The following is a 14,996-nucleotide window of genomic DNA, read 5'->3' as shown; positions in this document are numbered from 1 at the left end:
GTTTTGATAGCAAAAACCCCGCCTCCAAAAAGGGGGCGTTCAAGAAACAGAGAAAAACCTTTCAAAACAATTATTACAAACCATTGATTGGCCACAGGAACCAGCCAATCACACACATGTCCCCACCTGCGGTCACGTGACCTAACCCTCTCTCTTATGCACTCAAAGTGCGTTTCCTACGCACGCTGTTACACCCGGCCAGAAAATACAGGACATCTGCGGCCTTAAGTGAACCATCCATTACGTTAAGCGGGCGGCATCCGCACAAACAACAGCCAAGCCCAGGGCCCGGAGCGGTCCTCGCGCGGCGCCTCCCGCGACGCCCCCACGACGTGGGGCGTCTGCACGCGCGGCGTGACAATGAGGGTTGCTAATTCCCTCCCAGACTAAAGGGGCGCCGCCGGCCACCTGAACAGACCACGGGGATAGACGCTGCCAGCCGAGGCGACCATCGCCGAGGCGAACGACCCGTCGACGAAGAGCGCCCGCCGCCGGAGTCGAAGATTTTCCAAACTTACACCGCGCGCGCTTTCAACACTAAGAGATACGATCATCTGGCCGCCCGTCAGCTTGTTATGCCGAATGACCCTGCCACCCTCGACGCGACAGAGGCACTCAGGCTAATCGCCCCCATCCTTTGACACACAAAAGGACGGGCACCACAGCTCTCCGCGGCTCCGAACTTGGCGTCCGCGCGGCTACATGAAAGGGACACTGAATAGCCGCAACCAGCGTACGCGACGCCGAACATGAGCCACCGGCGGCTTTCCTTAATTAAATGAGGAGCCCGAACATAACAAGCTCCGAGCACGCTGCCGCTTTTACCAACCTTATATCCGTACTCACCCACTCTCCGCTTCTGGCTCACTTTGACCCTTATGCACCCACAGAAGTACGCACAGATGCCAGTGGGTACGGAATCGGGGCTGTTTTGGCGCAACGACAGGATGGTCTTGAGCGGGTTATTGCCTATGCCAGCCGCCTTCTTTCCACCTCAGAGCGCAACTACTCTATTACAGAACGAGAATGCCTCGCCCTCGTGTGGTCTATCGCAAAGTTTCGGCCTTATCTGCATGGCCGCTCATTCACAGTCATACCAGACCACCACGCGCTGTGCTGGCTCTCTTCGCTAAAAGATCCCGTAGGCATGTTAGGTCGGTGGGCATTGCGCCTACAGGAATATTCATTCGACGTAAAATACAAATCTGGACGCTTGCACCAAGATGCTGATTGCCTGTCTCGCCATCCGGTCGACCCACCTGACGCTGCTGACGATGACGACGCAGTCTTTCTGTGTGCCATATCTGGACTCCTCCATATTCCGGAAGAACAGCGTCGTGACCCAGCATTACGATCGATCATCAACAACATCAGCTCTGCCTCACCTGACGCATCGACGGGAATGTTCGTGCTGCGCGATAACATTTTGTACCGCCGCAATACCCGTCCTGACGGGCCGGCACTTTTGCTCGCTGTCCCTGCGCATTTGCGCTCCACTGTCCTCCAGCAGCTTCACGACATGCCTACTGCTGGTCACCTCGGCATTTCTCGCACGTATGAACGCGTACGCCAGCATTTTTTCTGTCCCGGCCTGTACCGTTCCGTCCGCCGCTACGTCAGTTCTTGCGATCAGTGTCAGCGCCGCAAGACACCAGCATCGCTCCCTGCGGGAACACTACAGCCACTCGACATCCCGGTAGAACCTTTTTTCCCGGTTGGCCTGGACTTGCTTGGCCCTTTTCCCCAGTCGACATCGGGAAACAAGTGGATTGCAGTCGCCACGGATTACGCCACACGCTGCGCCATCACGCGTGCTTTGCCGACTAGCTGTGCTACTGATGTGGCAGATTTCCTTCTTCACGACGTCATTCTTCAGCATGGGGCTCCACGTCAGTTGCTCACCGACCGTGGCCGTTGCTTTCTCTCCCAAGTCGTTGACGACATCCTCCGGTCCTGTTCTACTAAACATAAGATAACTACAGCTTACCATCCCCAGACTAACGGACTTACCGAACGCTTAAATCGTACCTTGACCGATATGCTTTCCTGCTACGTTTCCGCAGATCACCGCGACTGGGACGTCTCCCTGGCGTACGTGACGTTTGCGTATAATTCGTCGCGGCATGATACGGCTGGGTATTCGCCGTTCTACCTCCTTTACGGCCGTGAGCCCACCCTGCCACTGGGCACTCTCATGCCTATGTCGGCTGACCAACCCTCAGTACGATCGGAGTACGCTTGGGACGCTATTGCTCGCGCTGACCACGCTAGGCAGATTGCCCGCAACCGGCTTTCTTCCTCCCAAGCTGATCAGAAAACGATTTATGACCGAAGACATCGAGTGGCGCACTTCGCTCCTGGATCCCTTGTCCTCCTCTGGAAACCTACCCGCCGTATCGGCCTATCTGAAAAGCTTCTGCCCCGCTACTGTGGTCCCTTTCGCGTCTTGCGCCAAGTTACTGACGTAACGTACGAGATCTCCCCCGTGGCGTCGACACCGTCGAGTCACGCTACTTCTACTGACATTCTACATGTTGTACGACTCAAGCCATATTGTCCGCCGGACACTGTAACCCCATAGCGCCGCGACGGTGCTCGTTCCGCCGGGGAAAAATGACACGAGGCACCGACAGGCGACTAACAAACTATGCGGTTATGTGGGGATTTGCCACAGGTTAAGTGAACGGGGATTGTGCGACGAGTTCCCGTGGAAGAAGAGGACGAGGTGTGGTGGTTGTGCTTCCCTCGGTGTGTACTAGCGGCACCCAGCCTCTGGCGCTTTGAATTTACAAATACATCTTTCTACAGCATCCTCGCCTCGTAACAATATGCACGCAGATAGTCGTGAATTGAAAAGCGGCATCCAAAATTTGAGCATACAACCTTAGCATGCGACAACCACGTGATGTCGCCAAGAACCGTTCAACAAACACGGTTGTGGCTGCGGTGCAAGAATACGAGTTCTTATAACGCCGATGTTACGTGTACTGAATGCCGTAAAAGTTAAAGTACGTCTACTCTGTAACCCTAAGTTTTCCCATTTCAATCCATGTTGGTCGTACACATTAGAGGCTCTGTCTGATTTCTCACTACGAATGGCAGCGGCACTCAACCAAATAAAATAAATCTCCTTCGGCATCCAAACCCTAGGCGTGTCACGCACAGGCGGGTTTTATGTAGGTTTGACCGGGCCCGGGCCGTACCCCGGCTTAAGACGACGGGCCCGGGCTGAACTCACGGGCGCCCGGGCCCGCGCCGGGCCTGGGCTAGACGTTACGGGCCCGGGTCGGGCGCGGGCTTCATAAAGCGGGCACGGGCCGGGACCGGGCCTTAAAATCAGGCCCGTGCAGGACTCCAGTGCAGAAGTCGCTGGTCGGTCTCTGCTTGAGGCCCCTTCGACCAGCCGCAGCTGGTCACCGGGGAACGGGCTGGTTAGCATGCCATCACGGCTCATGGCTGTGGAGGGAATGGGGGCTAGGGATGGTGTGTGGGAGCACTCTAAAGTCATGTTGCAGAGTGCGCAGAGTTGGGGACAGCAGAGAGTTTTAGCATAGCGGCTAGCGTACGCTAACGCTAGGGCGGCGGGTTACCGGAACCCGACTGCGCATGCGCGTGCGGGGAGGGCGTGGAGGCTGCCCCTCAGCGGAACGGATTTGCGGGCTCGGCCAGGCACGGGCGACCGTATAACCGCGGAACGAATGCGCACCTGCCCAGTCTTGTCCCGGTACCCGCCGCCCTATTTTTAGCGTACGCTATGCTAAAACTCTCTATAGGTGTCGGAGTAGGAGGTGGGGTGGATGGCGTGGAGGAGGCTTCTGCATGGTCAGCTTGTTATCAAGGAGGTAGTGTTGTGGTGTCTTTCTGTGTCTGAGTCCGGCGTTGTCTGCTTCCGGCGGTGACGGCGATGTTGCTTTCTTTTTAGGAAAACGCGCGGTATAAGCAGTTTTTTTTTTTTTTCCGGGAGCTGTAAACCAGCCACCACGGCATTAGCTACCAATCCCTGCGTGGTGCCCCGTAAAATGGAAAGAAAAAGAAAGTGCACGGTCGTCTTCTAGACGAGGGGCTCGTCGTCCGAAACATTTCAACGCGAAAGACCCAGAGTTGTTTCGCAAAAATACGTTCGTTCTACAGTTCAGTTACCTTTTTAATAATGGGCGTTTTGCGTGATTTCGTGTATATCGCCTTCCAGCAACCAAGCAGTTTGGGGGCGGAATGAGTGTTTGCGGAAGCTGTCGCACGCGCTTTGCCTCGATGCTGCAATGGCGCGAAGCACGAGAAACTATACGGCCTGCAGTGCGGCACCGCCGCTGGTCGAGTTAGGCTGGGAGCTAAAGAGAATCCTATTGGTCTTGGTGATCTGACCCATGCCAGACAGTTCGACTGAGCGGCAGAAAAGCACAGGGTAGCGTTCAGCTAGCGGAGAACTAAGGCTCCTCGGCAAAGGAATGGCAGAGGTTATGAAGCGAACATAGTTACGTAAAGAACTTCGCTCGAGACAAAAGACGCGTTCTTGGAGACCGTACGCTTCTCATGTTGGACGGGGGGAAACAGAGCGTCTGCGATAGCTGTCGCACGCAGTAGCTCTTCTGAGTTGGCAGTGATTAATGAAACGCCGTAGGAGACCCTGCCGCCTGTTGACTGCAGAAAGTGCTGCCAGGTAGCAAGCTGTTGAAAACGTTGTTGTTTTTTTCTCCTTGGTTTTTTATGTGCGCTTGCGCGCGTGTGTGTGTCGCTCCGCAATGCCGTAATACCGCAAGGCGCTGCGAGTATGAAAAATAACAAAAAAGAAACTCTGGCACTTACGTCTGCTCAGGCAAAGGCCTAGCAATTATCAAACGCTTCTTTGCTGCTGCAACGTGCTCGCGGTTCTTTCTTCTTTTTTGTCCTCGTCTTTTGACGCGAATTACTCCGGTAGGCAGACGGGACGCACTTCACGCTGCATCTTCCGCGCAGTCATCGCTCTCCCCCTTTCCGTGCAGCCGTCTTACGCACGTACCGTCACGCAGGAGTGGATCCATGTTTTTTCTGAGGGGGGAGTCGGCTATCAGTGATTATGACGATGATGATGATGGGAGGAGGAGGAGGAGAATAGTAGCCTAGGTTTTTTTATTCGCCGATCAAATTTCGAAAAAACATAAATACAAGAAATAGAAAAATAATCAACTAGACATTTTCTATGACCTGAGGGTTCATGTTCTCGGGTGTATAAATTCAAAAATTAAGGGGGCAAAAGGGGGGGGGGGTGTCAGGGCATCCGGACCCCCCTCTGGATCCGCCAATGCCGTCACGTGCATTTGCCACGGCGCACACATCGAGTATATTCGTCTGGCAGGGTGGCTGCTTAGCGCATCCGGATGCTGGTTGGCGACCCGGGTTCAAATCCCACACGAACACAATTTATTTCCGCTCTAAGCGGCAGCCATTTTGGTACTGTGCGCCTTTACGGCGACGATGACAACGACGATTACGGCTACGGTCACTTTTCGCATTTGATGATACACCCAATTGCTCTCGCCTTGAAAAGCTAACAATGCCGTTAACCACCCCACCGCTTCTCCAATTGCATCTTCCCGGAAGAAAAAATCCCAGCCCCACCACGTACTGGGCTTGTCTGTGCCTATTCGAGCTGCTGTTTTTCGTCCTTGCGCGAAAAAAAAAATTCAGCGATATCACTTCTCATTTTTCTTTTCACTGATTGGTTATTTGATTCTGATATACTGTTTGTTTGGCACCAGCCTGTGATATCTTGTACTGATCGAACCACTCCAAACCAAGCGTCAAATAAAGCAATTCCTGCATACTAAAAATGCATTTTCTCAAAACTGATATAATTCGATGGAGCTTTCCTGCCACCTAGATTGTATTGAACAACGTATGTGTAATCAGTCTGCGACTGTGAACTTTTTTTCCTATATGCATATCGAGCATATAAGAGCCTGGATCGCTATTTTGACTGCACACCACGCCTCCATGTCCCTCCCCCCTACCCCTATTCTCCGGTTTGCCTACAAATCACGCGCGTAAATACCATCGATGATGTCCACCCCTGTGCGGCTTGGCCATGGCCCCCTTTTGCCGCAGTCGTTTCACCCCCCTCTCTATTCCCCATAACTTGATGGAGGCGAAAAGCAACAACGTCCGTGTGTTCGAGATTTCGGCGCACGTTAAAGATCCCCAGGTGGTCAAAATTCATCCGGAGACCTCTACCACTGCGCGCCTCATAACCTGTGTAGTTTCGGCTCGCTAAACCCCACAATCAATCAATTACCCATTACTGCTTCTCGAAGCCACGCTGCTCCCCCCCCCTTCCGAAGTCACTGAACGGACCGATAAAACCCTCTTTCCTTCGCCGCTTTGTTTACGCGTTCTTTTTTTCCGGCGGCGGAGTGCGCCATCATCTTCAAAACAGTAAACACGGGCGTCCGGAGACAAGCTTCTTGTGTCAAGCGACGATATTTAGATATCACCACGGCCCATGTAAGCGTGTGTAACGTATCTCTTTTAAAGTTGACTCGCGCATCAGACGTCCTTGTGGTACCCGACATGGATAAACCGGCCGCCGTCATGAGGGCAGGCGTTTTATCTGCAGCCGCTTTATCACTCAAGTGCACTTCGTGGTCTTTTCCCGACAGCATGGTCTCGTCGCAGCCGTTTTGATAAAGTTCAATGTCAATGTCACGTGTCTGTCTAGAGTATACAGCGACTTTTACACGCGGCCGTCTGAAAGCGCCCATGAGAGGCATTGCAAGTGCTACTGAGGCCGTGGTGATGCTGCACTCAAAGAAAATCTCATTTTCTTACCTTGTGTGAAAGAACGTTCAGCAAACACTGCAGGCTGTTAACAATCGCCTTAGGAACACAATTAACTGCAGAAAGCGCTAGTGCGACTTTCACGCTTAGTACGTCCGCATTTCAGACAGGACTGTGCAACCGTGAACTAGCTGCCGTAATGACTTCCGACAACTTAATCTTAAGTTGTCGGCCAACCTGTAGCTTAGGCCGGAAACACACGCCCTCTAATTTACAATCAACTGCTTACCATACTGTGGCCATGCATTTCCCTCCAGCAATAACCATGCTCATTGAAATCTTTGCTGGCAGCAAACCACGATGGCCATAGTGTACGACGGGCTTGCGGGTACCAGGTGACGACGTTAGAGCTCAAAGGGTAGCGTATGGCCTGACGTCAGGCGCATGCACATTCCCGTGCTTGCGTGTTATCTGTTGGGACGACGCCGTACAACCGTAGGTTTCAGGCTTCAATGGATGTAGGACGGCGTTACTCACTTCCTGCCAGCCCATATCCACATTCGCATAGCCAAGGTGGGTATTTTTAACGCGAGAGCATTATTAGGCTCACTGAGCCATTTTCTATGGGCCCCAGTCGTCCAGAGCAGCTGTGGTTATCAAGTGTCCACAGGGAGAACGTCATAACAGCCAACCGAGAACGGCGATACAGCAGCAGCCAGAGGCGAGCACACACCTGAAGCCAACGTTTTTAGATTAGGTTAGTTAATCTAAATTAGATTAGTTTAGATTAGTTAATCTAAAAACGTTGCTGAAGCTGGAATCGGGCGCAGCGATCCAAGGAGTGCGGAAAGAAAGCATGCGATGAATCATTGTTTTTAGTTGCCGCTGATATTGGCTGCGGTGGGCACGCCGGGCTGAGCTCTAAAGGGTCCCTAAACTGGGTTCCGAAGGCTAAAAGGCCAAGAGCTGTCGCTCTTTCCTCGCGCCCCAAGGCGCTGTGGATACTACCAGCTGATAAGCTCGGAGCAGACACTTGTCAGGGCCCTGACGCTCCGAGATAAGCGCAGCCATTGGCTTCGCTTGGCGGTGCGCCACGCTGTGGGTACACAGACAGCTTCGTCACAGTAAGCCAGCATTTATCACTGATAATCAGCCACCGCACACGGCGGGGAGTGTGAATACCGAATCACGCCGAATTTTTCAATAGAGAGTTTTAGCTCACCGTCGTCGTGGATCCGCTCCGGCATAAGGCGCACGGGAAATTGCTGTCACCCATAGAGTTTCTTACAATATACTTACTAAGAAACTTCATGATGTCACCGCCCAACAATGAAGATAGCAGGATGATCAAAAGGGGAAGGGGTTGTGTCGTGTTTGCACGAGCAGCTAGCAGACGACGGATGCACTGGCGGGTTCTGCGCGTGCGCCGTGTGAAGTAATCTCGCTCGTTTCGCCGCTGCCTACCGTGAATATTACGTACAAGGCGCTGACCCACCCGCCGGTCGATGCTCCCGCGACATTATAAAAAAATTAAGCCACTGCACATTACGTGATTCCATTGCACTTGCTGTCAAGGAGAATAAGCATCATGTTCTACAGTCACAATGCGCAACATTTTGAGTTCCCTTTTAAATTAATACTGTAATATATGTTTTATTAACAAGCACCACATTTTAAACATTGAGCCAAAATGGAAGATTCAGGATATTTTATGGCAACTTAGCTGTGGTAGCGGCATAAGTAATTGAATGACTTTGTTCTGGAGGCAATAATAGTTTCAGCCAACATTTTTTTCGGTTGGGATAATTATCTGCATCTTGTAAACCAGAGTGGAAAATTACGGCACTCCAAAAATTAAGTTTGTCATTATAATCAGGACTTCTTACTATGTAATGCTCAGCCATCACACAATAAAACGAGTTTTTAGGCAGTTAAACAGCTGAATGGCACATTACAAAATACAACTGCCCTTATTGTCAAGTGCAATAAGCACTGTGTCAGTGCTGAAGAACTTCTACACTCACAATGCCTAAGGTTATTTTTCAGTGAATAATGCACACTTCGTTTTACTCCCAAGCCCAATATTTCGCACATTTCATGGCCCCTTAGTTGAGTAAGACATGCGGCATTATGGATCAGCAGGGCCCAAGACTACTCATCTGCATTAATCTAAGCTCTGTGGCATGTACGTTCATAATATTCCATTGTCACCTTTCGCAACAGCCACGGTACATGAGACCACTCGACTGCTGGAATCGCTAAACCTGTGCAAACAATAAGGAATGAAAAGTATCTCGCAAGCTCGTGTAAACTGTAAACAGGCCTTGAGAAGTGACTCCTTGAGAAGTAAACAGGCCTTGAGAAGGCCTTGAGAAGTTACTTAGGGGGAGTCCCTAAGTAAAAATTATGCTCCAAAGATTAAGTTCTTTACACTCGGTGTTTTGCATAAAATGAGTGTGTTCAAACGCTTGCAATGGCATATTATGCGACAAACAATACCGGCTGCCCTTTGGTAAAATTAAAGCACACAATGCATTGGTTCAATACACTAGGTCTATATGATGAGAAGCCATGGATTATGCAGAGTTGCACTATTCATAGATCAAGTAGGATATGACGGGATGGGACGTTACAAGTCAATACGGTGCCCATGGCCGTATATGTACGGTCAATTAGCAGTTTTGCACTGGAAACAAGGTCTACTGCAAACCCAGCATGCATAAATTAGACAAGCCCTGTCAAGTCGTCATCCTCAGGTATATTTTCTTTCCTGTGCACAAGAATTCAGGGCCTATGAAGTAGTGGCCATCATATCAGCTCCCCGGTCCAAGGGAATCCCGCGTTCCCTTCATCTTGTGGCAGGAGCTCCTTGTGCACTCCACTGCCGCCCCAACTGAACTGGGCACGTGCTCGCCCCATTTTTTGGAACAGAGAATGGAGGCACCCTACCCTCAACCAGTGCGTCAATAACGTTGTGGCGGTGGTGCTGTCAGCCCAGATCGTTAGAACGCAAGGCACATTAACTCGGAGTGCTATCCACATAGAGCAAGGAATTGAAGTTAAACTTAAAACGTTTCCAGTGATTTTTCAAGCCTCGCAACGTTTGGTTAATTAATGCACTTTTGGAACACACTTTTGTTTATTGCCTAACTTGAAGAACAGCATGTCCCCCCCCTCCCTGCAATTGCTTGTTGAGAAGCCCATTTCGATAGAAGCAGGGCAATATGTGATTAGGTTTGCTTCAGTGAAAGTCCCCACAGCTGCCCTTGACAACGACAGGGGCTGAGTTAAGTGTCGAGCCCACTTTCCCCCAGTTTTGAAGCAATACCAGCGTGGTTTCAGCGCAGTGTTCTATGGAAATGATGCGTAAAAAGCTCTACATGCTTTAAAAAAAATTATTGTTGCTCATGTAAGTTTGGCCTTGATAGGGCAGTAGTTAGAAAGGACACTAATTTGTATCTAAAGATGCGGCCTGGCCTTTTCTTGAGCACGTGATTTACTTTTCAATAGCTACTCGTGGATAGCCAAAAGCAAAAGTTTGAAGTCCTCACAACCTCCTTTCCATGCAGATACGACAGCTGATTACAGCAGCCATTACAACTGCTTCAATCTTGCAGTTATTTCCCATTCATCTGCTATAAGTTCTTAAAGAGTAAAAAGACGTAACACAAAAACATGAACCCACTCCAGCTAATTCAGCTCTCCCTTCTGCTGAAGTTTGAAGTCATCTATTAATAAAGTAGACACACTTTTTGCATAACATGCGCAGTCAGTAATCCTAGAGATTACGAGAGAGAGCACCACACAAAACAAGGCCCAGCATAGCTCACAGCCGTTGCAATAGTGTTTTTTAACAAAGGGGCAGTCCACACCTTGCTTGTGCAAAGGATTCCTAACCTCACTGCGAAATGTGCGAAATGTCTATCCGACATCCATTCTCTTTCAAACGGTTTTATTCATCATGTGGGTCCCTCACACACACTGCATCCCTTTCAAAAACTCAACAATCTCTCTTGTTGCACTCGTAATGCAACTGCATCCCTATTGCTTGCTTTCATTCCAAATACAAGGGAGACAACATGGTTTTGTATGCATAGGAACCAACAGCATTTATTGCATGCCGCATTAACGTCGCATATTGGAAACTTCAAGCTGTACTTGCCAGTCGCAAAACACTAGACATCACACCTCATTCTTTCAAGAAAACAAAAAGCACCGTGAAGACAAAACACAAGTTTGGTTCATTCAAAATACTGCCCCGTACCAAGAACAATGACACCAATTTTAAATATTAAGGAAAACAGATCAGCAATGGCGGCTCACTGCAGGCTTTTTCGCTACGACGTTACGACGCCACAGGGACTTGTTTGAGCGGTCGGCAACGGGATACCGAAGCCGCCACACGGAAACATCACTTCACTGTAGTGGCACCTCTTGTTCTACTGGACTGTACCACTTGAACTTGGACTGTACCACAATGACAACTCTGTTTTTAGTATTCCCCCTACTATGCAACTGCCGACACCGTGTAGTTTTTTTAATATTTTTCACTTTTTTTTCTCCCAGTTAAACAGAGATTTTCCACGGTGGAAAATGTGTAGGTTACCAGGGGCTGGTTTTCTCAAATTAAACTAAAGTTGTATTTTGTTGAGGACAAAACACAAGTTCGGTTCATTCGAAAGATTGCCTCGTTAGAATCCTAGTGACACCACTGTTAACACACACTTCGCTCAAATAAGCTACATAATTAGGAAAAAACGGAACGGCCATGCAACCCACTAGCTCATTTCCCGCAACAGAACCTATGATGTCATATGAGCCCAGCTGTGCAATTGGCTGAGGACGGAAAAAGCAAACGCAAATTAGGCACGGCTTATAGGCTTTCTGAACGAACTATTTGCGCTTAAGTGTAATGCATATTCATTTTACAGCAGTAAGAATGGTGTGGTAAACAATGAAAGTTGCGAAAACGCACGAAACCATAAAAGTACCGACGCGCACTGCTGTTGGTACTGAGCGCACTATGCTTGTTTTAGCTGCACAGCACTCCGCCGCTTTGAAATTGTTTTACAGGGCACTGGCCGATTGGCGTAAGCGGCGTAGTCATACACGACCGTTTGTCGAGGATACCCCAGGTTTCACGAGATGATCACTTTTAACAGTAACAAAAACAAGCCAAGCGCAAATACGCTCAAAAACAAAGCAACGGCGGACAACGGTTCATTGATGACTATAGTAGTACCATCTGGGAGAGGCCTGGCGGACAGCAAGGCCACAAACCCGAATGACGCAGTGCAAGATCGCGTGAATGCACGTGCTTCTGATGTCGTTGGACATTACGAAAACCCATGATTTGGCGGGAGAATCAAAATTTTAACCTAAATTGATCAATTTTTCAGTGAATACGGCATCATTTGCTGCCGGGCAAGCGCTGAGGGCACTATAAAACGCGTAATCTTTCGAATACAACAAACTTGTATTCTGTCTTCATGGCTCCTTTAAATATTAGCTGTGTATATACAATGTTGGTAAGACCACGTGCTACAGTGTCTTGGGAAAAAAATATATGTGCTCTGATCATATTGGCATCGTGCATGAAAGCCCACAGGGTATAGCTCATGCCTGCTATTCCCACAAAGCCCCAAGTCAAACAGAATAAATCTGTACACCTCTACTAGGCAGCATCAAGAGCAAAAACTACGTTTCCTGCGACTTTACTGGAGAAAAATCTGGCACTCCGGAATATATCCATAAATGCGCATAAAAACCTGTATGTATTACGTAGAACACTGTCTGCCTGAATTCATACCCCTCGCACTCCTTAGCACTACAAAATGATTTTATATTTATGGAAGACTAGCACGAAGCTGTTTTTCGCTTGCACGAGCATCAGCCAAAAATTATTTAATAGCTGTGCAGTGACAACTCAGAGGTCCGATACCGCCGATTCTTGCTTGTTTCAAATGTAAGCATAAATAGTATAAACACCACAGTGTGACCATGAGCTAGCCGTAATTATATTAGTGCAACGGGGCTATTCCGACCTTTTGTTGTCATCAGACGTACTGTACATTAGGTAATTCAAAATCGAAACAATTGATTTAATAATGGGGGCAAACACAACCCAACCCTAAAACCATATCAGCCTATCGTGTTCCATATTGCTCTGACAAAGAAGGCGTCCCCCGAAATTCCTCTGCCCAGCGCATGGCACAAGCACCACACTTTTCTCCAATCAGCCGCAGAAAAAAAAAAGCTGACCGACCACTCAAAGTCCCTTGTTATAGTAGAGCCTTGTGGGCGGGTTGGGCATCTTACGCACAACCTCCTGCAGTTCCGGCTCGAGACTGCTGACCTCAATGTGGCTCTTCTGGGGGAAGATGGCACAGCACAGCGGCGTCGCGAACACCAACATCAACCCGCACAGGCCCACTTGCAAGGGGGCGCTGATCCACGGGTAGCGCTGCAGCACGCCCCGTTTCTCCAGCTGGTTCATGACAATGGGGGGGAAGACCATGCCGGGTGCCGCCATGCCCACCCTGGACAGGACCACCATGGAGATGGCCCACTTGGCCGCCACCTTGGACTCGCCGACGCGGTTGCCGTTCTCGTCGACCACGGGGATGCCGTGTCGGATCTCCCGCATCCTCATCATGGGGATGTTAACGCAGTTCGCAGCCGCCACGGCGCAGAACGGCACGAAGCGTCCCACCAGGGGCGGCAGAGATTTGACCAGGCTGTTGAGACCCAGCGCGGTTCCGAGAGCGCCGCCCGTCGCGAGCACGTAGGACAGACCCAATGTGGACACCGGAATTGGAGAATCACCGCTTCGGTTGGAATAATTGACGACCGCGTTAAACGACTGGTTGATCCACTGCCAGAAGACGACCTGCGGCGTCGTCTTGTAGAAGGTCATCATGCAACCGGTGATGGTCATGTTCATGGGCACCTGGGCGGACATGCGGCCGATCGCCGTCACCTTTTCGCCGGTGTCCGGGTGGAAGGCGGAGTCGTACACGTGTTTGGCACGCCACAACTTTTCCTCCGTGAGTCCGTCCACTTGCTCGCCCTTGCGGTAGCGAGTGACGATGCTTCGCGCCTCCTCGAGCTCGCGGGCCGTGCACAGCAGATTCAGCGGGTTCGTGACGTTGAAAAAGTGTCGCGCCCTGCCCCAGTACGTACTTTGGTCCCATCGGGGCTCGTCAATGTTGACTCGGGGCTGCATTGCGAAGGGCGGTAAAGGGCGGATCACTTAGAGCTACGACGGTGGAGCTGCGACGGTGGAGCTTCCTCGCAAGCAACGAGCCGGCGACGACGTCTGGCAGATGCTCGCGATCAGCGGTCGACGCGGACAGGCGCGGACGGGGCGACCGACAACGCAAGGCGCAATCAATTGTTGCCTCCACGCCTCCGATCGGCGACCGTGAGACGCCACGCGGGCCGCGTTGAAGCGAAAGCCGAGTCGGCCGAAGATTGAGCGCCAAGGTTGTTTCTTGCGTAAACGACATGTCGCGCAAGAAAAGCGCTCATAAATGCTGCCGTTAATGGCAGCTAACTATAATGACAATAATGATATAACAGTTCAAAGCGCACCCTATTTCAAAACGTGACTACTGCTGCCATCTTCTGTGAAGAGAACATACTAACAACTTCTTTTTTTGCATTGATGTCAGAAGACGGCGCGAGGAGCAAAGAAAATTCGATTATGATTTTGTACAGTTGGGCGGGTTGTTTTGAAAGTGTGGGACGTGCTTGCACCAGTTCGTGTCATCATTTATTGTGCATTTCGATGATCCGGCCTTAATAAAGCTGCTGTGCATCATTGTAAAGCGCTGCCTGCTATTGTGGAGGCACTCCGGCTCGCATATTCTGACATCTTTACACCGTTCTGTGTGGCTCAATGCAGGCTATCTCACAAAAAGGAGTGCGCATCGCCCCAAATACGGAATCCTGCGTTCTCGTTAAAGAAACAAGGGGCCTAAAAATCTAAAACAGACGTCGCAATGAGAAAAAAGATCGTCACTAACTAGAGGACCTTACTTGAGATCGCGTTGGTAATAATCGCTAGCATCTAACATAAACATGACGGAGCGTGATGATCGATTTTTTTGCAGTTTTACTGTGTCGCTTATTTGCACGAGATGTTTTTGTCTGCTCGTTTGTTTTCTCTTTTCCGTGTCACTCGAATTTTCCCCGGTTGAGTGGCTGTGCTTGCTACTACGCGGTGCGCTTTTGTTGCCATTTGA

At 50.2% G+C, this 14,996-nt stretch overlaps 1 protein-coding gene across 1 annotated transcript; it reads right to left on the bottom strand.

Moving 5' to 3' along the window:
* Nucleotides 1-10,833: 10,833 nt before the first annotated feature.
* LOC144147244 (sideroflexin-1-like) lies at nt 10,834-14,275 on the bottom strand. Its single transcript, XM_077679326.1, has one exon. It carries the CDS (start codon nt 13,973-13,975, stop codon nt 13,019-13,021), a length of 957 nt encoding a protein of 318 aa, XP_077535452.1. The 5' UTR covers nt 13,976-14,275; the 3' UTR covers nt 10,834-13,018.
* Nucleotides 14,276-14,996: the final 721 nt, after the last annotated feature.

Source organism: Haemaphysalis longicornis, unplaced genomic scaffold, assembly GCF_048455015.1.
Source record: "Haemaphysalis longicornis isolate Haplotype H1 unplaced genomic scaffold, Haemaphysalis longicornis Haplotype H1 scaffold_7, whole genome shotgun sequence".
Lineage (NCBI taxonomy): Eukaryota > Metazoa > Arthropoda > Arachnida > Ixodida > Ixodidae > Haemaphysalis > Haemaphysalis longicornis.
The sequence above is the reverse complement of the archived record's forward strand: the minus strand, read 5'-3'. Positions and strand labels throughout refer to the sequence as shown.

Coding starts and splice junctions, on each gene's coding strand:
- LOC144147244 (XM_077679326.1), bottom strand. CDS start 13,975: ATGCAGCCCCGAGTCAACATTGACGAGCCCCGATGGGACCAAAGTACG.